Below are 26,127 nucleotides of genomic sequence, written 5' to 3' on the forward strand. Positions count from 1 at the left end.
TAAATAACAAATGTGAAACTGGATTCTCTTCATTTTTTTTTTTTAAACTTTTATTTGCAGTACACATGAGGGATCTAGTTCCCTGGCCAGGGATCGAACCCAGGCCCCCTGCATTGGGAGCATGGAGTCTTACCCACTGCGCCACCAGGGAAGTCCCTCTTCATTGTTTTTTAACTGCATTTTATTCATATTGAGACAGGAGAGGAGCCACATCTGATGGTTGGCCCAATTCATACTGCAAGGGCATTACTTAATGCTCAAAAAAATTTTTTTTCTTATAAGAGATTACACAGTATTATGAGACAGAATTCAAAAAACGAATTGACACTGACACATAACCAACCAATTTATGTTTATTTATCTTTCAATAAACACTTGAAAAGGGAAAAAAAGTAAAACTGGAAAATTCACAAACTTGTGGAAACTAAACAGCGCACTCTTACACAACCAATGGATCAAAGAAGAAATCATAAATGGAACTAGAAAACACTTAAAGATAAATGAAAACATAAACACAACCTACCAAAACTTATGGGGCACAACAAAAGCAGTGCTAAGTGGGAAATTTAAATGCTTACATTAACGGGGGGGGGGGGGGGGGCAAAGATCTCAAATAAAAAACCTAACTTTACAACTTTAGGAACTGGAAAAAGAAGGATAAACCCAAAACTAGCAGAAGGATGGAAATAATAAATATTAGAGCAGAGCTAAACAAAATAGAGAATAGAGGAAAAGAGAGAAAATCAACGAAACCAAAAGTTTGTTCTTTGAAAGATCAACAAAATCAACAAAACTTTCCCTAGATGGACTAAGAAAAACAGAAGACTGAAATTACCAAAATTCGAAAGGAAAGTGGGGACATCTCTACCAATTCCACAGAAAAAAAAACGTTTATGAGAGTACTACGAACAACTGTACACCAACAAACTGGATAGCCTAGATAAAATGGGCAAATTTCTAGAACTTACCAAGATTGAATCAAGAAGAAATAGAAAGCCTGAACAGACTAATAACAAAATAAGGAGACTGAATCAGTAATCAAAAACCTCCCCACAAAGAAAAGCCCAGAACCAGATGGATTCCCAGGTGAATTCCACCAAACATTTAAAGAAGCACTAATACCAGTCCTTCTTAAACTCTTCCAAAAAAATAGAAAAAAAAGGAACTCTTCCAGAATCACTATATGAGGCCAGTATCGCTCTGATATCAAAGCCAGACACTATAAGAAAAGAAAACTAAAGACCAATTTCCCTTATGAACACTGATGCAAAAATCCTCAACAAAATACTAACAAACAGAATTCAGCAAAATACTGAAAGAATTATACACCATGACCAAGTGAGATTTATTCCTGGAATGCAAGGATGATTCAACATAAAAATTGATCAATGTAGTACACTATATTAACACAGTGAAGGGAAAAGCCCATGTGATCATTTCAATTGATGCAGAAAAAGCATTTAGCAAAATTCAACATCCTTTTATGATAAAGACACTCAACAAACTAGGAATAGAAGGAAACTACTTCAACGTTATAAAAGCCATATATAGAAAACCCACAGTGGACATCATACTCAACTGTGAAAGAATGACGGCTTTTCCTCTAAGATTAAGAAGAAGCTAAGGATGCCCACTTGGCTTCTTCTATTCAACATGGTGCTGGAAATCCCAGCCAGAGCAATTATGCAAGAAAAAGAAATAGAAGGCATCCAAATTGGGAAGAAAGAAGTAAAATTATCTGTTTGCTGATGATATGATCTTATATGTAGAAAACCCAAAAAGATTCCACAAAAAAAAACCCTGTTAGAATGAATGAATGAATTTGGCAAAGTAGCAGGGTACAAAATCAACACACAAAAATCAGTTGCATTTCTGTACATTATCAGTTAACAATCTGAAAGGGAAAATATGAAAACAATTCCATTGACAATAGCATCAAAAAGAACAAAACACTTGGGAATTAACTTAAGCAAGGAGGTGAAAGACTTGTACAATGAAAACTACAAAACATTGCTGAAAGAAATTAAAGAAGACGTAAATAAATGAAAACACATCCTATGTTCATGGATTGGAAGACTTAACGTTGTTAAGATAAAAATACTACCTAAGGTGATCTATAGAGTCAATGCAATTCCTATCGAAATTCCTATTGGAAAAAAATGACATTTTTTGCAGAAATAGAAAAACCCATCCTAAAATTAATATGGAATCTCATGGGACCTCCAATAACCAATACAATCTTGAAAACGAAGAACAACATTAAAAGACTCACACTTCCTGGTTTCAAACTCACTGTAAAGCCACAGTAACTAAAAGAGAGTGATCCTGGGGACCTCCTTGGTGGTGCAGTGGTTAAGAATCCGCCTGCCAATGCAGGCAACACGGGTTCGAGCTCTGGTCCGGGAAGATCCCACATGCCGCAGAGCAGCTAAGCCCGTGTGCCACAACTACTGAGCCTGTGCTCTAGGGCCCGCGAGCCACAACTACTGAGCCCACGTGCCACAACTACTGAAGCCCGTGCACCTAGAGCCCGTGCTCCACAACGAAAGAAGCCACTGCAATGGGAAGCCCACGCACCGCAGCAAAGAGTAGCCCCCACTCGCTGTAACTAGAGAAAGCCTGTGCACAGCAACGAAGACACAATGCAGCAAAAAATAAATAAATAAATAAATAGATTTTCAAAAAGAGAGCGTGATCCTGGCATAAAGTTAAACACATAGACCAATGGAATAAAATAGAGTCCAGAAATAAACCCTCACATATATAGTCAAATGATTTTTGACTTGGGGGTCAAGACCATTCAATGGAGAAAGGACAGTCTTTTCAACAAATGGTGTTGAAAAAACTGGATATCTACATGCAAAAGAATTAAGTTGGGGCTTCCCTGGTGGCGCAGTGGTTGAGAGTCCACCTGCCGATGCAGGGGATGCGGGTTCGTGCCCCGGTCCGGGAAGATCCCACATGCTGCAGAGCGGCTGGGCCTGTGAGCCACGGCCGCTGCGCCTGCGCATCTGGAGCCTGTGCTCCGCAGCGGGAGAGGCCACAACAGTGAGAGGCCCGCGTACCGCAAAAAAAAAATCAAAAGAATTAAGTTGGTCCCTTACGTAACAGCATATACAAAATTAACTCAAAATGTTCAAAGACCTCAATGTCAGACCTAAAACCATTAAACTCTTAGGAGAATATGTGTGACAAAATCTTCACAACCATGGCTGTGGCAATGATTTCTTGAATATGACCCAAAAAGCACAGGCAACAAAAGAAAAAATGGACAAATTGGACTTCATGAAAATTTAAAAGTTTTGTGCTCTAAAGACACTATCAACAGAGTAAAAAGGCAACCCACAGAGTGAGAGAAAATATTTGCAAATCATGTATCTGACAAGGATTAACATCCAGGATACACAGACAACAAAAACTCAACAACTACAAAAAAATCAATTTGAAAATGGGCAAAAGGCTTGAATAGACATGTCTTCAAAGAAGATATACAAATGGCCAATAAGCACATGAAAAGTGCTCAACATCATTAATCACTCGGGAAATGCAAATCAAAATTGCAATGAGATATCACCTCACATCCATTAGGATAGCTACTATTAAAACAAACAAACAAACAAAAAGCAGGAATAAAAACCAAGTGTTGAAAAGGATGTGGGGAAATTGGAAACCCTTGTGCACTGTTGGTGAGAATGTAAGACAGTACATCTGCGGCAGATAACAGTATTGCAGTTCCTCAGAAATTAAAAATAGATTATCATATGATTTAGCAATTTCACTTCTGGGTATATACCCAAAAGAATTGAAAGCAGGGTCTCGAAGAGATACTCGTACACCATGTTCATAACAGCATTTTTCACGAGAGCTAAAACATAGAAGCACCCCAAGTATCTACTGACAGATGAATGGACAAGCATAACGTGATATATACATAAATGGAATACTATTCAGCCTTCAAAAGAAAGGATTTTTCTTTTAAATTTTTCTTCTCTCTTAAGATACTTTAAACTTTATTAATATCTCTTATATTAACAGTAAACCTAAGAGTCCAGAGAAACGTGCCGCTAGTTCGGGAGCCACGGGCAAGACTCTCTTCTCTCTGGGTCTTAGTCTCCTTGTCTGTAAGATGAGGGGGACCCAGCCTGCAGCGCCTTTGTATGCTTCTGGCTCTGCATCAGTTCTCCCCACTCGCCAGCAATCCCAGACATTTCCATGGGGCTGCGATTTACAAAGCTATTCGAAGGTACCACCCTACATGAGCCACATCTTTTCCTGGAGTCACATGGGGCTGACCTCCTGCCGTCCACACACAGAGCTAAGACAGGAAGATGCATTGAGAGCCAGTAGGATGGAAGGTTTCCCACAGGTCCATCCAGAGCCCCATTCCTGGTCATCCTCAATGAAGCCAGCCTGGCTGATGGCACAAGAGGGACAGTCCTGGGGAGCCCAGCTGCCTTGTCGGTCACCATCAAGGGGAGCAGGTGGAGGCAGATGTGGGTGGGGGCTGAGCCCTAGGCCTCCTGTGGCCCACACAGCCCTCCAGTTGGCAAGGCTGGAGACACAAGCTTATGTCTTCTTAACCACGCTGTACACTGGCTCCTGCGTCTGGGGCTTCTGGGAGGGAATTCCGTCCGTCTTAGAATCCTGGCTTCGGGAATCAAATACCACTGAGGTGTAGTGAAGGTTTTCCCTGGGGAGCCCCTGCAGAGACAGAGACCAGAGGCTCAGGAGAGGCAGGGGAAGCAGGAACCCCCAGCTTAGGGCCTTAGAGAGGTTCCACTGGGGGACGGTGGCTCCACCCTCCCCCACTGTCCTGGCCTCTTTCTCTTGCAAGGGCTGGTCTCCAAGATCCTGTCCACCCACCTGCTCCACCCGACCTGGTCAAGACACAGCACAAAGTCCCAGGCCTCAGAGCCGGGGGATTCCCTGAGGTCTACTTTGAGGTCATTAGTCACCAAGTTAGAAAAACAAGGATGTTGTTAGTCTCGGGGCCACGTGTCTGATGCTTAAATCTCCCCCTCATCTTCCCTAACAACGGATCCCTCAGGCTCTGCCTAAACTGTTCCACTAATGGGTGGCTTAGGACCCTGGGCCGGGTGGGGTTGGGAGGCAACCTCTTCCATTATGTACTTTACAATGGCTGTGGGCTGACCTACAGGGGGTCACTGATAAAAATCTGAAAAGCAGAGTTCATCCCAAAGAGACCATAGGACCAAAGCAGTGAGAAATCGCAGTCTTTGACATTGGGTGTATGGTACATGGTCAGTGCCTGATAAATGCTGTACTTTATTGAATATTGATTATCCCCAGCCATTTCAATAGCTCCTTCATCTCCCACCCCACCCCCTCACCCCCAGCTACAAGGACAACAACCTTTGGCAAAATCTACACCTGCCCCGCGCTCTATGTGTCCTTGTCCTAGAGAAACAGTGTGGATCGCCTCACTCCCCTCTCTGCTTGCTGCCGCCCCACTAGGTGATGCCTCTATCATCGCCCGGGGTCCCTGTGATGGGAGCTGGGCCCTTGCACTCACCAAGTTGCTGTACTCCACCTCCTCCTGTGTGGGTCGCATGGGCTGTTCCAGAAGGGGCCACATCGGCAGCTCTAGGTTCTCATAGCAGGGTTCACTCAGCTCAGCAGCCTAGGGTGGGCAGGAGGTGTGAGGGCTTGGTGGGTGTCCACAGAGCCCCTGCATGGTCCAGTCCAGAGGGCCTTCTGTCCCTCCTTCTCTGCAATCATCTCCCCTTTCCCTCTCTGCTCTGAGCGTCCCAGTCTTCCCACTCGGCCTCCCCCTTCCCACACGCTGGTCCTCTCAGGGCAGAATTTGAATGGTCAGGTCAACAGCTGGGCTGGGAGGACCCTCCCTCACTCCACTTTCCCCTGGGGTGGGAAGAGACTGGCTAGAGTTCATGATGACCCAATGGCCAGATCTCCCAGGCGTTGTTCTTCCCGTTCGGGGCGAGCACCTCGCTCCACCCATGTGTGATCCACACAGACCTCCACTGGCTGATGGGACAGTTCAGGCCCCCAACATCCTCTGTGCTCCCCGCAGCTACCCAGACACTCCTCCTGCAGTAGCCTTTCTTACCTGACTGGGGTTCTGGGGAGGCTCTGGGTTCTCACCAGCTAAAGAGACAAGAGAAGAGAAAGGAGGTCGAATCCCAGCGCAAGGCAGCGATGGGGATCCCTACGGTCCAACCGAAGGAAGGCCTTTCCCTAGAGACTTCAGCCCTGGGGACCTATTGCTTCAGGCCGGTAGCATGGTAGGAACTCAAGGGTTTGTTGAATGGGTGAATTAGTCAATGAGGACATGAATGAATAAACAAATGAGCAGGAAGGATCCAGCTTGGGGAGAGGGGCCAAACAAAGGTAGTTCTCCAAACAGTCACGCATAAAAATGTTCCCCAGGGACTTCCCCTGCAGTCCCCTGGTTAGGACTCCACGCTTCCAATGCAGGTGGCATGGGTTCGATCCCCGGTTAGGGAACTAAGATCCCACACGCTGCGTAGCATGGCCAAAAACAAACAAAAAAAGTTCCCAGGTAGGAGAGACAAGAAAGGAAGGACACTCATTTAAAAGGAAGTGTCTGTATGATGAAAAAGTTCTAGAAGTCTCTTTTGCAACAATGTAAATATACATAACACTGCTGAACTGTAAACTTAGAAATGGTTAAATTTTACGGTAGGGGGCTTCCCTGGTGGTGCAGTGGTTAAGAATCCACCTGCCAATGCAGGGGACTGGGTTCGAGCCCTGGTCGGGGAAGATCCCACATGCCACGGAGCAACTAAGCCCGTGCACCACAACTACTGAGCCTGCGCACTAGAGCCCGTGAGCCACAACTAATGAAGCCTGCACCCGTAGAGCCCGTGCTCCGCAGCAAGAGAAGCCACCGCAGTGAGAAGCCGGCGCACCGCAAAGAAGAGTAGCCCCGGTTCACCGCAACGAGAGAAAACCCGCACACAGCAACAAACACCCAACTCAGCCAAAAAAAAAAAAAAATTTACGGTACGTATTTTTTTACCGCAATTAAAAAAAATGCAGATCTGCAGGCCCCACTGCTGATGTACTAAATTATCAACGTTGAGGATGAAGTCCAGCTATCTGTGTTTTAACAAAGCCCTAAATTTGTTTAAATAAAATAATAAAATAAAAGGCAGTGTCCTTGGGCTTCCCTGGTGGCGCAGAGGTTGAGAGTCCGCCTGCCGATGTAGGGGACGCGGGTTCGTGCCCCGGTCCTGGAAGATCCCACATGCCGCGGAGGGGCTGGGCCCGTGAGCCATGGCTGCTGAGCCTGCGCGTCCGGAGCCTGTGCTCCGCAACGGAAAAAGGCAGTGTTCTTGTGGAGACCTAGAGCCACATCAAACTCTACAAAGTCACAAGGGTCATCTGCTCTGACCCCTGGCCTGGGCGTCCGTCCCTCCCAGACACGAGGCCCTGTCAGCTCTGAGGGATCGCAGCTCAGGCCACACAACCTTTTGTTTCTGGCTCCTGCAGCGTGGCTCTGCAGGTGTCCTGCCTCCGAGCAAAACCCTGTGCACCCCTGGCCCTTTCAACCTGGAGCCCCAGGAGCCGATGGGGACAGGTGATGCACACACAGCCAGAATGCCCTATAGGTCTAGGTGCACCGCCAGGCAACTCCAGAGCCCAGTCCACTGAACACTGCGGGGAGACACTGTCCAGCCTCAGGGAGGGAGCCCCAAAGTCAAAGGTGAGATACCCAGCTTCAGGAGACACAAGGGCACGTATGACAGAAGTGTTTGCTAAGCCCCATCAATTGACTCAGCAGAACATGCAACCAGGGGCTCTGAGATATGAACACATTTTGTTCCAAATGCTGCAGGCGGGTGCCCCACTACCCTCCGTCCCTTCAGCTGAGATGGGTGATTTGATGATAAGGAGGAAGGGGGCTGGTGAGGAAGGGATGGGAGTCCATTCCGGGGGAGGGAAGTTGGCATTGAAAGAGTTGGGTGGCAGCCAGCTGGACGGGAAGCACCCTGAAGGTGGAGCCAGTCTACCCTGGTCATGACAGTGTCCCCAAGAGCCCGGTACAGGCCCTCGTGCACAATAGGTCCTCAAAACAGCTTTGCTGTGTGAGTGAATGAATGAATGAACAAGAGTGGGCTGAGGGGAAAAACCATGAGTGGGCGGTAGGGCAGGCATCAGGCTGAGGCGGGAGGGGCAAGGACACTGGGTAGACAACCCCAGATGCAGCCAGGAGACAGGAGCTGAGACGCAAAGCAGGGGAGGGACAGTCAGGCTACTTGAAAAGAAAACCTTTCTCCTGTTAAACAAAGATCACGTAACAAGGTGTGATCCACCCGCACAAGTCAACTCTGAGTCAGGGATTTTCGGAAGAACATTGTTAGCAGGGAAAATCATACAATATGTTACGGTTTAAAAGTGGAATTACAGTATGATGCAAACATTTTAAGAAGTCAGATGTGCAAAAGGGACTGCAAGGACGTGACTCACATGCCCTTGGTTGGTTTTCTCTAGGTGGTGCGAGCTTCCATTTTTATTTATTAGGGTGAATTTATTTCCTTCTTTGTGCTTTACTTACTTTTCCAGTTTTCTACAGTGATCACACATCCCTTTTTTAAGCGGGGGGGGGGGGGGGGGGGGCGGGGCGGTGCTTTTTAGGTGAAAGGGCACCGTGGAGATGGCTGGGACCCATAGATCTGAGGCAATCCAGGCTGGGAAAATCCCCATGTGGTAAGCAGTATGGGTTGAAGTTTAGGGGGAGGGTTCCCAAAAATGATATGCAAGCAGCAGATGGGGAAGAGGAAGTGGTTTTCTTTCCATCCGCTGATTTCTCTCCTAAAGGCCTGAGCTGTGCTGGGGGGAGAGGCTGAACCCCACGGGGATGCTGGAGGTGAGAGAGTAATGCAGGGTCCCCTCCACCCGGCCCCCAGAAAGTACCAACTCCCAGTTAGCACTGCAGCTATGGAGCAGAGCAAGCTTGAAAGGCTCAGCATTGGTAACTACGCACGAACATCCCCCCAGAACACTGTGCGCGTGGAATCAAGAACTCTCAACACAGTAAGCAAACTTAAGGCTCACATTCCGTCTCAGGCAGAAACTGGCTGTCCTCCAGGTGACAGTTGGGCCTCCAGCCAGCAACAAGACCACAGCTTCACTGGTTCCTCTGTTCTTCTGTTTATTTAAATTTGCTCAGCTGTTTATTGAGCACCTACTTACTGAGCGCTGGACAGGATGCTGGGTGCCCCCTATGTTCTCCCTTTTAATCTGAGCTCAGAGAAGAGTGACTGGACCACAAGATGCCTGGAGCTTCCTGGGGTGCCCAACGTGACGATATTAAATAATACATTCATTCAACAAATACTGTACTTTCTCGAGTCAGGGTCCCTGATCTTAAGGAGTCGCACGGGCTGGTGGGCAGGCAGGCATGGAAGCAGCTGTGACAATCTGGTGTGAAAAGGGCTATCGTGGTGGAAGAACCGAGGTCCACCCGGAAAGGGCCCCTAAGCTGTTCTTGGGGGGCCAAGAAAAGTCCCAGAGGAAAGGAAATCTGAGAGCAGTGCTTAGGGCCCAGCAGGAGTGAGCCACAGAGAGGCAGGGGGGCACCCCAGGCGCCCAGAGCAAACGCAGAAGAAGTTGGGAAACAGCTGCCTTCCAGAGTGTAAGGATGGGCAGGTTGCAGAGGGCCTTCAGTGTCCTGTGGGGACCTGGACTTTGGAGAGTGTGGGAGGTCACAGAAGGGTTTAGACAGAAGAGGGACCCTGCTTCACAAGCACGCACCCCAGGCCCCGCTGTGGGAAACGCCTCTTTTCGGGGAGCCGTCTCCCACAGGCTGGATCTGCCAGGACACCGCCTCTGGGGTCTGCCCTCTAGGGTCACCCGGGATATATGGTCTCAGGGGATGCATCTGAGGACCATTCTGGGAACCAGGACACAGAGCCTCAGAGACCAGAGGCTGTGGGTGGGTCCTGCCTACCCCGGGGCGGCAGGTGTAAGGAACTCACTTACATTTGATCCATCTCTGAACCATTCTCCAGGCCAGCAGTGAGATGCCCCCCAACAGAAGCAGCAGAAGTGCCAACAAGGCCAGCAGCACTTGCAGCCTGAGGGGAGAGAGGGTGAGGTGGGCATCACGCCTTCCCGCTCTTGTTCAATAGATAGATAAGGTCCCATTGAAAAAATGTAGATGGTATAAGGTCTCCTTTCTACACATCCCCCATCTACCTAAATCCCCCCCCCCACACACACACGGTATACCTAAGAACCTTCCAGAGGCCCTTTATTCAGATACAAGAAAATACGAATGTACATTATTTTTATATATGTCCTTTTTTCACACAAAAGAGGCAGGGTATAAACACTAGTTTTTTTACTTAACAATGCATCTTGGAGAGCTTTCCATGTCAGTACATGAAGAAGTCCTTCAGGGTGTTTGATTTGTTTTGTTTTGTTTTTTTTTTACAGCTGCATAGTATTCCATTACATGGACGGACCATAAATTATTTAACTCTTCCCTCTCTATGGGCATTTCTCCCAGTCTATTGCAATTACAAACATGGCTGCAAAAACTCACCTTGTAACTATACCATTTCACACTTGGCCAAGCAGCAGCTGAGTTCCTGGGACGCTGACATAACTTGGGGTTTCTGGTCCCTCACTTGCTCGGGCCCCTTCTTTAATGTCTAGTTTGCATCCGTAACGTTCTAGTCTTTTTCTTAAAGATGGACTTCCCTGCCCCCTGTAAATTGCATAGGCTTCAGCCATACAAAACCCAGCTCTGTCCCCCAGGCGTGCATCTGCAGAGCCAGCTTCTGGAAGTGGCATATTTGGGGGCTGAATTTCACCTCGCCTGTTATTAGGATTGTCACTTGGGTTGTCAGGAAGCCAGTGGAGGGGCCTTGGGGGTGTCATGTAATAAAGAACCTGACTGGCCTTTGCCCCTGGCTCCTGGAAGGAAGACTCTAAATCCTTGGGATTTTCCTAGTAATAGGAGTACGTTCGTTATTCACGAGCCCCTTAGATCTGCCTGAGTTCTTGCTGAGAGATGGCATGACCCAGGATGGAAGCTGGTCACCACGTAATCAGAGATTTGGGGCTCGGAGCCAGCCTGACCTTCAGGGAAGTGAAGGGGGGTTGAGGATTGAGGTCAGTCGTGTGGAAAATGATTCAATCAGTCAGGCCTGTGTCATGAAACCCCAATAAAAACGATGAACACTAAGGTTTGGAGGAACTTCCTGGCTGGTGAACACATCAGTGTCCTGGGAGGGTGATGCCCCCTGACTCCACTGGGAAAGGGCACGGAAACCTGCATTCCGGATCCTCCCAGACCTCACCCTGGGTGTCTCTCCATTGGGTGGTCCTGACATTTATCCTTTATGATAAAACTGTAAGTACAGCACTTCCCATGGGAACCCCCAAATTTGTATCCAATTGATCAGAAATGTGATGACCTGGGGAATCCCCAAAGTGCTCCGGCATTTCTGAGGTCAGGCCGTCTTCTGGCACTGAGCCTAAGGAGTTTCATGGGACGCTGGGGTCTGTGCTAATTCCAGGTGGTCAGTGCCGGAATCACCTTGCAGGGCACCAGGTGGTGTCAGACTAGAGAGTCTGTGAACCCCAGAGATGGTTTCTGACTGTATGTATTTTCCGGTGAGAGAATCTATACATGTTGTCAGATTCTCCTGGGGTTTTTGGCCTCCCCCCTCCCCAAAAAAAGGATCGAGAATCACGAATTTAGAAGAAAGAATCTCAGACTTTGGAATCTCACAAACTTGGCTTGGGAGCCTAGCCTGCCTCTGTGGCTGCAGGACCCAGCCAATCACTTAACCTCTCAGAGACTTGGTTTACTGGTCTGTACAATGAGGGTAATAATGGTAACGGTTGTGAGTAACAAATGAGAACATTCATGTGAGGCATTCAGTACGTGCCTGGTAGGATATCATCAGCTCTCATTAAATTTACTTTCCGGGCTTCCCTGGTGGCGCAGTGGTTGAGAGTCCGCCTGCCGATGCAGGGGACACGGGTTTGTGCCCCGGTCCAGGAGGATCCCACATGCCGCGGAGCGGCTGGGCCCGTGAGCCATGGCCGCTGAGCCTGCGCGTCCGGAGCCTGTGCTCCGCAACGGGAGAGGCCACAACAGTGAGAGGCCCGCGTACCGCAAAAAAAAAAAAAAAAATTTACTTTCCCTCCAGCCACCCCCCAGCTTCTGCCCGGCCTGAGCCCTCTCTCAGAGCCCAAGGCAGGTTCACCCTGACCCCTACAACCCAAGCTAGGAGATGCAGGCTGGATGCAAAGAGAGCCAGAGGTCCCCAGCCAAAGGGATGGGGCTCCCGGCCCCAGATGGACAAGAGGAAGCCCACCTCCAAGACATGGGGACTCAGGTGCCTTACCCCCACCCCTGCATGGCTTCCTCCTCGTTGCTGGCACTGTAGGTGGGACTCGCCATGGCCAGGGCGGTGAATGACATTGTTGAAATACTGATTGTGATTGTCGAGGTCTTGGCCACAGCAGTAGGGTGGGTTGGCACTGATGCTGGTGCAGAAACACAAATTAGACCCAGGGAATGCTCTCTGACTCTCCCACCACTCGCCAATACCTTCTTTGTTTGATTTCACACGAAATGCTCACTCAGGAAGAGGGCAGGATGGAGGACCCTGCAGCCAAAGTCTCGCCAGGACCCTCCCGGGGCTGAGTGAGCATTTTCTAACAGGACACAGGTCCCCAACAGCCCCGATTCCATCCTGCTGATGAGGTCAGGGTCCTCTGGAGGGCCCACAGTCACTCCCACTCCCAGGCTCGTTCTCCCCCCACCCCAAGTCACAGCCACACGCTGCCTGCCAGAGACGGCTGTTTGGACTGCAGATCTTGTTAGCACCCCCACTGCACTGGGCACCCGGCCACCACCCCCTCTCCACTCAGCTCCCCACCTTCTGTGGGGCTGCCCCCAGCACGCCCTCCTCTCTCCTTTGCACACTCACTCTCTCAGCCTCCCCTTTCCCTGACACGCACCTTCCCATCGCTCAAGACTGAGGAGAGGGGCCAGCGCCCTGACTCTCTCCCTCTCTCTCTTCTCTCTCTCTCTCTCTCTCTCTCTCTCTCTCTCTCTCTCTCTCACACACACACACACACACACACACACACAGTTTTGTCTCTGATCAGATTTCTGCCTTGGCTAATCCGACCTGACACTCTTCAGGTAACCCTGTTGCTGGTACAGGGGGAAGGGGTGTGCACGGCTCACCTGGGAACACAGACACCACAACCTGGACGGTGGGATCCGGTGAAAATGGGACCGTGATCCCACACATGTACTTTCCTGCTTGGTCCTCTCTGAGGCTCTCCAAGGTCACTGTGAAGGTGAGGTTTGCAGGATGGTCCCTGATGGACACGTGGCCCTGCATCACTTCTCTCTCTGGCTCTTTGGTCTCCACAGTCTTCCACGGTAACAGACATGGGGCTTTGCACCAGTATTTGCTATTGTCTTTGTATTGCTCCGTGTACCGACACTCCACGCTCAGGGATCCCCCCACGACGCCTGTCACTCTGCTGGGGCCCCACAGGGACAAACAGCCTGGAAAACACAACCGAGTCTGGCTGTTCACTAGGTGGGCTTGGGTCAGGGGCGTGCTGGGGTCACCCCCAGTGTTCCCCCATCTCATGCCAGCCACCTCCCATCAGCCAGAGAGTCCTCCCCCGTCCACGCTGTCACCCCTAAGATTTGATCACAGCAGCTCCTTCCTCCAGATCCCAATCTCCTTTCCTCTGCCCTTCCCACCCCTCACCAACAAGACACCTCCCACTTCCGAACCTATCTGGACGATAAGAGCTCACCTCCAAGCACCCGGCTCTTCCTGAGGGACAGCATCTCGCCCTGAGGCCTGAGCAGCTCAGTAACCTGAAGAAGCGCTCCCAGCAATCTGTTCCCACCGAGGGAATATATACCAAGGCCAAGAAAGGGCTGCTAAATATTTCACAAAGGAAGACTGGATACACTTGGTAAACTTTGTGGATTAAAAAAACACCGGGCTTCGCTGGTGGCGCAGTGGTTGGGAGTCCGCCTGCCGATGCAGGGGACGCGGGTTCATGCCCCGGTCCGGGAAGATCCCACATGCCGCGGAGCGGCTGGGCCCGTGAGCCATGGCCGCTGAGCCTGCGCGTCCGGAGCCTGTGCTCCGCAACGGGAGAAGCCACAACGGTGAGAGGCCCGCGTACCGCAAAAAAAAAAAAAAAAAAAAAAAATCCTTCACACACACAGAAAGTTTACTGATGAAAGCCTTCATTTCATCCTGGGTCTTACTTCCGTTTGCGCAGCTCCTGTAGACTTAATTTTCAAAGGAAGCTAGTGTTCGTTTGTTCTTTTTTTTGGAACCTCATGGTTTGTTTCTAAGATTTTATGTCTGCCATTTTCCCAGAGAGTCCTCAGCTAAGGGGAGTTGGGGGACGAAGACGATGCACGTGACGTTAATGCTAGCCACCAAGACGAGGACACGCCCCCCTCCCTGATGCTTTTGGGTACCACTCCTCACACCCCTGTAATTCTGTGATCAGGCCCCCAAAGTGGTGGGGGAGGGGTGGCTTGCTCTCTTTCGCTAGAGTTAGAACTCTTTAATTTCACTTGCTTTTTCAGGTTCTTAAATCACATGAAGACGCTGGAATGTAAACTCCAGGGGCCTCCTTCTTATATCTTCAATGTCTACGAGTGCCCGACACATAGTAGGCCCTCAACAAACACTTGGGTGTGAGCACCTCTCCCACCCCATGCAGCTCTCAGTCCACAGGTGTCCAAAGCTGACTGCAAACTCCCATCCCCCCACTCCCGGGTGCCCATCAGGACGTCCTCTCCTGGCCTGGGTGGCAGACGCCCTTCAGAGAAACCTTTCCTAGCCCCGTCACAGGTGTGACGTTTCCTGAGATTCTCTGCAGCCATGGCCACGGTGAAGTGGAAAGGGCAGCAGAAGAACCTGGGTTTGGTCGGTACTATGACATATCTGCTGTGTGTTCTGGTGGCAAGTAACTTAACCTCTCTGAGCTTCAGATGCCTAATGTGCTACGTAGGGATGATCGGTAAGCCTCACGTGACACTTGGGGGTGTTGAATGAGATGATGGGTGTAAACGCCTGGCAAATAATATTAGGTTGAACCAAACGAAGTTGCTGACATTCTACTATTTTTGACGAAGAAAAAAGGAATTTCAGAAAATTCAATCTAATAAAAATAGATAATCCTCTGTCCCGCTGAAGGAAGACACGAAAAGATAAAATAATCACAGAGGCAGAGAAAATTAAAAGAATCAGAGACGGTCCTTTGCAGAAATTCTCTACAGATAAATGTGTAAATCTGGATGAATGTGTGATTTTCTAGAGAAACAAAAATCAGTAAAACTGACACATACCAAGTGCTTAAAAGATAAATGTCTCTCCCAGCCCTTCCTTCACGTAAGATGCTGCCTCTGGCCCCCACATCCAGACTCGATTCCCTGCCTCTCCTTGACTGTAAATTGTCACCTTTCTCTGCCTGGCTCTCAGCTCCCCTCCCTGGTCTGGGTCACCCCATCCCCCCCACCCACAGTACCCAACCCTCTGTCTCCAGGGTCTACCTTCCCTTTGCTCTACCTCTCCGTCTCTCTTTGTTTCTCTCCCTGTGTCTCTGTCTCTCTGTCTGTCCTTCTCTCTCTCCATCTGTCTCTCTCACTGCCTCTTTTTTTCTGTCTCTGTCTGTTTCTCTGTCTCTCTGTGGGTCTCTGTCTCTGTCTCTCATTATCTCTCTCTCCCTGTCTGTCCCTCTCTGTCTGTCTGTCTATCTGTCTCTATCTCTTCTAACAGGATGCTCCTTTTTGTCCTAATGTTTTACTTTAGAAGTGCAAAGTCTCATCCTACTAAATCCCAGATAAACAAGTGAATCATCCAGAGCAAGAAGTCGAGAGAGGAACACATGCCTACGCACCTAACCCAGGAGAAAAGAGTAAAGCCAGAGCAGAAGTTAGTGAATTAGGAAAAGGAAAACCATGGAACTAGTACACACACTGAAAAGCTGATTTTTCTTTTGGGAGAAACAAACAACAAAATAGACATTATTGTGAGTAGCTAGATCAAAAAAAAAAAAGGAGAAGACACGCATACACAATTAAAAAGAAAATAGCCCGGGGTAATTTTCAAGTCTCTGCAAAAACACTTGTAAACTTGGGCAAAACTGGTGATTTTCTAGGAAAGTATAAATCACCAGTATTAGCTCAGAAAAGATTTTTTTTAACGTAGACCAATACTGGTAAGTGTTATCAAGGGGTCCTTTCCCAATGATAACTATGCGAGGTGATGTAATTATTTCACAGTGTATATGGGTATCAAAACATCACCGTGATTATACACCATAAATGTACACGAGCTTTATTTGTTAATTATATCTCAGTAAAGCGGGGGGGAAAGAAGAAAAAAGAAGTTCCTTTTTCTTTCCTTTCCAAAAAAAGAGGAGCGAAACCCAGACAGTTTCACAAGTTAGTTCTCTCAAAACCTTCAAGGACCAAACAATCCCAATTTTATTTAGACATTTGCAGAGGATAAAGAAACAGGGAAACCTCCCTAATTCTTATCATGAAGTCCGTATAATACATCAAGACTAAAATCCAGCCAAATATCTTAATATAATTCGCCGCTTGAATAGTTCAAAGGAGAAAAAATTACAGGCATACTTAGACAATATTGCAGGTTTGGTTCCAGACCACCATAGTAAAGCGAAAATCACGATAAAGCAAGTCACGTGAAGTTTTTGGTTTATAAAAGTTATGTTTACACTATACTATGGTCTAGTAAGTGTGCAATAATATTATGTCTTAAAAAAAACCATGTACAGGGCTTCCCTGGTGGCGCAGTGGTTGAGAGTCCGCCTGCCGATGCAGGAGACGCGGGTTCGTGCCCCGGTCCGGGAAGATCCCACATGCCGCGGAGCGGCTGGGCCCGTGAGCCATGGCCGCTGAGCCTGCGCGTCCGGAGCCTGTGCTCCGCAACGTGAGAGGCCACAGCAGTGGCCAGCGTATCGCAAAAAAAAAAAAAAAAAAAAAAAAACAATGTACATACCTTAATTAAGAAATACTTCGCTAAAAAATGCTCCCCATTATCTGAGCCTTCAGTGACTTGTCATCTTTTTTGCTGGTGGAGGGTTTGAAATATTGCAAGAATTACCAAAATGGGACAGAGACACGTAGTGGGCAAAAGCTGTTGGAAAAATGGAGCCAATAGACTTGCTTGATGCAGGTTTTGCCACAAACATTCAATTTGTAAAAATAATACAAATAAACACACCAAAACAAACCAGAAGACCCCCGCGGTATCGATGGAGCGCGATAAGGCATGGCCTGTCATCATCTCTATAGATAATGGAAAGGCGAACGACACCTGATGCTGCTGTTTTTAAGAACACAGGGGATGCCTTCTTTACACTTAACGGAAACTCTGGACACCGGCCCAGTCAGGGACAAGGCAGGCATGACTGCTGCCGCCTCTCTCCTGGGCATCATTCTGGCCAAACCAGCCCGTGATCAATGAGAGAGGAAACCAGAGAAACAGCGAACCCTCCATGCAGGCAGATCCCGTGAACACCCTAGAGGGTCAGTAGAAGAATGAGCGGTGGGACTTCCCTGGTGGGGAAGTTAAGACTCCCTACTCCCAATGCAGAGGGACCAGGTTTGATCCCTGATCAGGGAACTAGATCCCACATGTATGTCGCAACTAAGAGTTTGCGTGTCGCAAGTAAGAGTTTGTGTGCCGCAACTAAGGAGCCGGTGACCGCCACTAAGGAGCCCACCAGCTGCAACTAAGACACAGCACAACCAAATAAATAAATATTTTTAAAAAATGAGTGGTGAGAGGATGACCAGTTTCAAAATTAATACACAAAAACTCACAGCTTTCCTATCGACAACTAGTTGGCAAATAGAATTGAAGAAAACATCAATTTATAAGCAAAATGACCCCCAAATTAAAAATGCCGGGAATAAACCTAGCAAGACTGCAGGAGCAACCTGAGGAGAGCCCTGAGAGCTCCTGGAGGCTTAGGAGAGGAATAAGTGCAAGGACACCCTCTTCTGCCCGGAGCAAACCTCTCCCTTCTGTCCCACAGCTGCTCTGCCCCACTCTCCCCATGGGATGGGAGTCCCATCTCCCTTCCTTGGAGACCACGGCCCCCTAGTCCTCAGGCCCCTGCCCCTCGAGCCGCCCTGGACAGTCATTCACCTCCATGACCCTGAGACCAAGGCCTGCCCCTGCCCGGTCCCCAAACTTCCTCCACCCCCTGGGACCCGTGAACCACAAGGCGCCTCCTGACAATAAACACGTCCCTGGGTGCGCTTGGTGGTTACTCTGCCACTCACTCTGGTGTGTAATAATTCATCCCCAAACCTCCTGCAAAGCCCCTCCTCCGGGCCCACATCTTTGCCCCACTGTGGCTCATCTAAGGCCACATGGTTGCAGAAAGGGAGACAGACCCTCAGCCCTACCCCTCCGTGTCTTATGTGGTGGACAGAGGGCGTCCCATCCTGAGTCTCCTGACCCCTCTCCTGCAGCTCTCGCCCTCGCACCCTCCCTCCTCCCGCTGCCCGCCTCCCACCCCACTGCAGCCCCTCACCTGGGACCCAGAGAAGCAGCAGAGCCGGGGTCAGCCACGTGGCCTGGGACCACCAGGCCATCTCTCCAGCACAGATGTCGTGTGCAACAGCGCCAGGCCACAGCTGGCCCCAAGGCTTCAGTCCCCCCTCGAGGAGGAGAGTCAGGCCTCCAGGCTCCCACTTCTGCTTTTCTTCGTGCTTCGCTGCTTCCTCGTTCAGCTTCTTTTCAGTTCTGTTCCCGGAGCTCTGAAAAGATGGAGGTCTTCGCTGAGGGAGCAAGGCGACCGCCGGGGCCTGAGGCACCCCGGCCGTGTTACAGGTTCTGTACGTATTTCCAGTAAGGAGACCCTCCCCAGTCCCACAGCTCACCTCCTCTTCCCTCCCACCCCCCAAACCACAGTGTCAAGGTCCCTCCTAATCCAGCCAGTAACTCCCTCAGTTTCCCCATAGTCGGGGTGGTCAGGGTGAGCGCCCTGGGGGAGGAGCAAGGGCCCTGGACAGCACCCACAGAGCGACTGCCCTGGGGACCAGCACTTCCAGGAACACCCCCGGCTCAAGGCCTGGATCTCCAAGTTGGCACGATGACCCCAGAGTCCCTGAATGATTGCTCGTCTTGGACACATGTCCTCCACTTGGCCTGAAGGTACTAGGGCTGTGACCTTCCTTCCCATGCAGTTCCCACTGGACCCAGCTCAGGGCTGAGTACAGAGCAGGTCTCAGCAAGCCTGCAGGGACCCCTCCTTCGGGGATCTCAGGCTCTAAATATACACACACATATTCCTCGTGACAAGTGCCCCCAGCTCGCACAGAATGGCCACACGAGCGTAGGAAACTAGTCCTAACGCGTGAGGAGGGCTAATGTGTCACCTGAGGGCTTGCAGATAGCAACTCCGAATGCCGCAGTCCGGAGTCCCTAGAATGCCCTTCCCTTCCTGCTCTGGCTCTAAAGTTTCCAGAAATGTATATCTTTCAGTTCAACCACCAAAGTCATTGCCAAGGTCTTGAATGTCAAGGTTAAGGGGCAGATGCACCGGACTGAGAAGAAGCAGGAAGCTAGGCTGTGGCTTGTCCACGTACCGCTGGAGTGACCTTGACCAAAACCTGTGACTCCTGTAAAATGTTAATAATAATAGCTAGGGGCTTCCCTGGTGGTGCAGTGGTTAAGAATCCGCCTGCCAATGCAGGGACACGGGTTCGAGCCCTGGTCCGGGAAGATCCCACATGCCGCGGAGCAACTAAGCCCGTTCGCCACAACTACTGAGCCTGCGCTCTAGAGTCTGTGAGCCACAACTACTGAAGCCCATGCGCCTAGAGCCCGTGCTCCGCAACAAGAAAAGCCACTGCAATGAGAAGCCCGCACACCGCAACGAAGAGTAGCCCCGGCTCGCTGCAGCTAGAGAAAGCCTGCGTGCAGCAACGAAGACCCAGTGCAGCCAAAAATAAATAAATGAAATAAATAAATTTATTTTTAAAAATAATAATAATAGCTAATTTGAGGGAGTAAATAGTATCATAATTATAAAAATACCTGAATATGGGGTAATGGTATCCTCAAGCCAGGTTTTTTTCCCGACGGAATAAGTCTGTCCTCCAATGAAAGGCGATAGGAAAATAGGATTTGTTAGGGAGACATATGCTTTACAAAGAGTCCACGGGGTGCACTTGTCTTTAGAAAGAAAAGATAGAGAAACACTTGAACTACGGCAAAGAGGAAAGGGCCAGAGGAATTGATCCCCGCCACAGCCTCCTGGTCGCCCTAACCTGTCCACGAGCCCCAGCAAGAAATAGAATGATGTAAATTTACCGCATGACATCAGAAAATTAAGAAAGTGGCACTTGCCGCACTGCTCCCTGGTGACCATTAGTGCACACGAGGTGGGGAAGATGAAACCTGCCAGCTGCGGGCTTGAACCCTCTTTCTCGGGGTGGGGGGAGGGAGGCCCTGCAACCACAGAGCCTCTCACCAAGCTTGGGGTCCTGTTCCCCGTGTGGATGAACATGCTCAGAGACCAGCGGGCAAGGGTGACGTGGTGATGGATGGGGGCTCCCTGGGCAGACTGGCGGCAGCAGCATTGAGCCCCGAGAACGGTAAGGAGGCGCCAGAAAAGATTGAGGGGTGGGGCTGCTCAGCGGAACCTCCCTCGCGCAGCAGCACAATCTAAGAGCCGCCGCCCCAGGAAGGTCAGCAGCTCCCCGTCAGCTCTGCCTCTTCTTCCTCCTGAGCTTGAAGGAAAGCCAGGGGGGCTTCAGGGAGGGAGTGTCTCACCCACAATGTCTTACCCGCTGCAGTGGGTCGACTGTGGCCGAGAGGCTGGGCTGAGAAGCAGGATGAAGCGGGTGCCTGTGGCTGGTGGTGAGAAGGGGAGCCTGACAGCTGGGCTAGTGGGCGATGGCGGGAGGGGCCCGCCGTGTCCGCTGAGCACCTGCTACTCTCCAAGTGCTTGCATGGTGGTGGAACACACCCGCTCGGAGTTTCATCACTGCAAGATGCATAGGGCAAAGGTATGGACTCCAAATGAGAAGCAGTCAGGGGCGGGGCAGCGGGGAGGGACGGATGGAGGATTGGGGGCATCTAGTTTCCCTTCCGCCACAGCCTGGGTGAGTCCGGCGTCCGTGGCCTGACCCCGAAGCTCCCGTCTGGCCTGGCCTGCCTCTCTGGGGGGCTCCCCGGGACCGCCCACGCCTCGCCCTCCTGCCCTTCTCTAGGGAAACTACCCCAGCGTGGCCTGACCCTCTGGGGGCCAAAGTGGCTTGAGCAGCCCATGTTCCGGGGCATCCCACAGTCCCAGGGCTACCATCCACAGCCAGCGTGACGGCCGTACCATGCTGTTCTGCTTGGGTCTGGACGTGCAGTGGTTGAGACGGAGAGGAAGAGGAAGCTGTGGGTGAGCAGAGGGCTGGCAGTGCCAGCCAGGGGCCTGAGACCCCTCACTGATCCCCCCTTGGAGGGATCCTCCAGGTTTCCTGTCCACAGAGCCCCTGCTCTACACAGACCCTGTCCTTCCTCGCAGGTACCTGGACCTGGAGAGAATGTCTCCACCCTCGAGGAGGAGCCGGGGTCGAGAGCCGGTGCACCGGGGACCTGCGGAGCTCACCGGGCAGCCGTGGTCGGGGTGGGGTGGCGTCCCCCTGGGGCTGCCCCCGGCTCCGCTGCAAAAGAGATGGTCATGAGGTCCTCAGGGTCATCACAGGGATGGGGCACCCACAGCGGCAGGGGCGTGGACGGCTCCCCAAGGCCATTCCTTCATCCTCAGCCTCCGCCATGCCTGCCACTCACCCTTTCACAGCCATACTCAGCCATCTTCTCAGAAGACCCCCTCCTTCCTCTGGCCTCTCTGAGCCCCCTCCTTCACCTCTGTGCCCTGCAATGCCTCCTTCTGTATTTGATCACCTATGCCCAGGTGTCACCGCGTGCCCTCCTTTTCATGGAAAGACTGTGAGACCTCACGAAAGCAGGGACCACACGGGGCCCCCATCGCCCCATGCTCACATGCCCACCGCACGTCCTGGGGAAGGGAAACCGGACTGGAGATCAATCCAGAGAAGGCCAGGGCACCGAGGTCTCTCTCTCATCCTCTTGCCAAACTCCACCCCCAGGGAGAAGAAAGGGATAGAACTTAAAATGGTGCGAGCGTGTTAAATCCATCCAACCGAGCATGTAAGATGTGCACTTCACCTAAGTCACCTCTCAAACTAGGTTCAAGCAGAGGCCAGTGGTCTGCACACCTGGAAGGAAAAGCACCAGCAGCGCCATGGACAAACAGCCCCCTCCCAGCTGCCCAGGGATGCACAGAGGGACAGGGGTCTAAGGGGGCAGCCTTCTGCCAGCGCTGGCTTCCAGCGTCTCTGCTGAATCACAGGTAATAATCTGAGATCTCCCCAGGGAGCAGGACTGAAAGTGTGGGGTGGGTGAGGGGAGCCGGCCTCTGGGGGACCCCTGACTGTGACAATGGGGACAGGACAGTGGGGAGGGTCCAGCCTTTGTGTCCTGGCCCTGAGCTGCATTCTGGCTTTTTGGGTATCCCTGTTCAGTCAGTTTCCCCTTCTGTGAAATGGGAACACTACTCCTCGCCCTGCCCCCTTCACGGGAGGCATAAAATGAGATCAGAGACGTGAACGGGCTGGTCCATCACTTACTCTCCTGTTTCCTCAACACACGTCATGCACATGTGTTCACTTCTACTCCTCACAACCCAGAAAGATGAGATAACTTACTTGTAAGAACCCACGTCTGTCCAGAGTAATCCCCAAACTTCTGTCCACCAGACCATGACCCATGACTCAAAGGGTGGTGACTGCACAGGGCAGGGCAGGACAGGGAAAGAATGGCTTCGAGAAGGCAGTGGAAGCTGCCCAAACTGCTGACCCAGGAGCACAATGGTGAACAGGATGATGAGGCCACGGGAACCAAACTGATGACCTTGCCAGGGAGTACCCATCCCCCTCCTGCCTCCCCATCGCCACCACCACCTTCTGCTTCCTCCTTCTTCCCAAGGACCGCCCCAGGCAAAGACAAAACTGTCCCTGGCGGCCCTTGCCCCTGTGCTGAGGAAGAGTAGGGGGGCTTGAAACAGCAGGTGGTCCATTAAAAAACTTCTAATATTTGACCTTGAGGGGCACGCTTGGCCTTGGGCTTGAACGTGTGAGTTTCACGCGGAAGATGACCCCAGCTCCCAAGGCCTCAGGAAGGTCAGAAGCTTCCTCCCCACCCCCAGCACCCTTGTAACCATCCTGACCCCACTGCTCATCTGTCTCACACCACAGTGACCTTCTCGCAGACATTTCCAGAAGCTGGTAGAATGTGTGTGTTTCAAAGGACCACTGCAGGCAGGCCAAGCGTTAACAGCACTTCATTATAGGGGAGCACTAACTATAGAAAAGCCCGTCTCTGCATTCGTGTCCCCAGGCAGCAGGTCGAGTATTATACGTGCTGCCTGTTAGGAAAGAGAGAGCCAGAAGTGCTGATTCACCTTGCCCCAAGTCCTGTGTGTTCCCTTCATCGTTCTGTTTTCCTGTGCTGCCCTGAGACCCGAGAGGTCTAGCCCACTTCTGTTTTCTGAGTCTCTTAGTACTTTACCCAAAGAAGAGATTCCAAAAAAGGATTAATGAAAATTACAGCATTTAACACATCAAGGCTTTTGATATGCAACACACACACACACACACACACACACACACACACACACACACAGAGCAAGAAATTGGACTATTCTTTAGACAGCTGCAAGATTTATAAAAGTATTAATTCATGGTGTGGGCTGGTCACGGGACGCTGGTGTCAAGTTATGAGAAAGGTACCTTCTCTCCTTCCCAGAAGGGGAAGTCCCATAAATTCTGGGCCTTTAAGGAGAAATTCACTGAAAATAATGTCAATATTAAGTTTGAGGAAATGTTCTGAAATTGGGTTCTGGTAATGGTTGTATAACTCTGTAAATGGACTAGAAATTATTGAATTATACATTTAAAAGGAGTAAACTTGATGGAAGGTAAGTTATACCTAAATTTTTAAAAAGCGAAGTTGAAGCCCGTTGTGAAGGGAACCAGAAGGCCCTCTCTCTACCCCACCCCGACCCCATCCATCGTCTTGACCCCGGCCTGCCTTTCTCCTTGGGTTTCCCCCCCATCTGCCCCTCCCCCACTTCCTGATCAAATGCTTCAACATCAAAGAGCTGATTGCCTCCTTCCTGCAAAACTGAAAGGGAACAGGAGAGGCTGTCAAGGTGCCAGAGATGAAGTCATCAAAAAACTTTCAACAGAGGGGATGAGTGTCCGTACCTCGCTCTCCCTGGGGAGCGAGGAATTAAGTGCGGGGGTGTGGTTGCTGTTTGTCCATAGAGCTGCAGGCAAGATCTACTTACTGCCTTGGCCGGGCCTCCACCCTCCGTGCGCCCAAACCATGCCTACCCGCTCCATCACACTCTGAATTCCAGTGCCTTCTGTGGTTCAACTCCTGTCTGCCCACCTGGCTCCATCTCTGCTTGTCTGTCCCATCTCTGGTTGGCCCCAAGGGGACACACGAGGGCCCCCGGAGACTCAGGGTGACGGGGAGGGGAGTGAGTAGGGGCAGTGGAACTGGGGTGGACCAGATGACCAAACCTAGCCTTGGAACAGGCAGGTTATGGGGCAGTGCTGGAGGTCCAACAGGCCTGGTCCTAATTCCCAAGGTGGCCGGAACCAGGGAATACCAGTCAGTCAGCCAAGAAGCAGTGCAGCAGGGACTAGAGAAGTTGCTTTCCTTAGAACCTCGGCAAAGACGCAACTGGCCAGCCATGGGCAGCCCCTGTCGCCATCTGTCGGTGATTGCCAGAACTGCCGGCTTTCTGGGGCAGGTAACTTTGTTCCCGTCTCTGCAAGTCAGGAAGTAGAGAGGCTTCTGTCCGGGTATCCAGGTGTGTGGCACTGATCCTTCCAGATCCCCCAGCCAGTAGACCAGGAACAAGAGGAAGGCTCCAGTCCCTTAGAAAGAAGATGTAGGGCCTTCAGAGAGGCAGGCTGGCCCTCCGTGGTGGAGAAGGAGGGGATGAAAGCAGAAGGGGTGGAAGGGATGGAGAAGGAAACGGGGCGGTGCCCAGCTCGCAGGCCAGGAGGGATGGCAGATGCCAGAGCTCAGGCTCCGGGGTCTCTCGGGCTCCTGGTTCGCAGCCAGTGAGACCAGGAGGGGCTCAGATGCCCAACTAGACCACCAGCTCTCAGGCCAGCCTGGGACGGTCCAGCTGCCCCATTAATGTGGGCACACTGTTGATCCAATTCCTGCCTCCTTTGGACTGTTCTAGAGGAGGGGTGGGGCTGAGGCTGCAGGTGTGGGGGAGGAGCGGCCTCACCTCCGGTTGGGAAGCAGAGACAGGGAAGTGGGTCTCACACACCCCTGCCCTCCCCTGCCGGTAATGTCCTCCACTGCAAGGATGTGGGTTCAGTGCTGCACCACCCCAAGGCTCCCTGCTGACAGGAAGCCCTTTCTGAGGATGTATTCTGGCCACAGGGACTCAAGGATGAAAGCTTAAACGCCGCTGAGGTTTCCAGGTCTAGATAACAGGAGGCTCAGCTCTTGTCATGGGCAGAGTGCATGTTTGTATGTACGTGGGGGAGAGGGTAGGAGACATAGCACAGCACTGCGGGGGCCTGGTGGGGTGAAGCAGAAGAGGCATAATCCTGGTACAGCTTCCCAATTCCGCTCACCACATTTGTTTACACAGAAGCTGGCAGGGGTCTTAACCCTGGATGCATATTAGAATCTCTCGGGGAGATTTTTTAAATTTTTTTATAATGTTCTATGTCAATTATACCTCAAGCTTTTTTTAAAAAATTAACCAATTTATTTATTTTTGGCTGCGTTGGTTCTTCGTTGCTGTACGCGGCGCGGGCTTTCTCTAGTTTTGGCGAGCAGGGGCTTCTCTTCTTTGCGGTGTGTGGGTTTCTCATCGCAGTGGCTTCTCTTGTTGCAGAGCACAGGCTCTAGGTGCGCGGACTTCGGTAGTTGTGTCATGAGAGCTCAGTAGTTGTGGCGCATGGGCTTACTTGCTCCAAAGCATGTGGCATCTTCTCGGACCAGGGCT

The 26,127-nt window shown here is 50.8% G+C and overlaps 1 protein-coding gene across 1 annotated transcript; it reads right to left on the reverse strand.

Moving 5' to 3' along the window:
• Positions 1 to 335: 335 nt before the first annotated feature.
• Positions 336 to 18,798, reverse strand: CD300A (CD300a molecule). Its single transcript, XM_067714767.1, has 7 exons — positions 18,595 to 18,798; positions 13,220 to 13,549; positions 12,369 to 12,510; positions 9,988 to 10,082; positions 6,089 to 6,126; positions 5,534 to 5,641; positions 336 to 4,701 (listed from the first exon to the last, which is right to left on the reverse strand). Exons 1-7 carry the CDS (start codon positions 18,653 to 18,655, stop codon positions 4,567 to 4,569), a joined length of 909 nt encoding a protein of 302 aa, XP_067570868.1. The 5' UTR covers positions 18,656 to 18,798; the 3' UTR covers positions 336 to 4,566.
• Between the last annotated feature and the right edge of the window lie 7,329 nt (positions 18,799 to 26,127).

This window comes from Pseudorca crassidens, chromosome 19 (assembly GCF_039906515.1).
Source record: "Pseudorca crassidens isolate mPseCra1 chromosome 19, mPseCra1.hap1, whole genome shotgun sequence".
NCBI lineage: Eukaryota > Metazoa > Chordata > Mammalia > Artiodactyla > Delphinidae > Pseudorca > Pseudorca crassidens.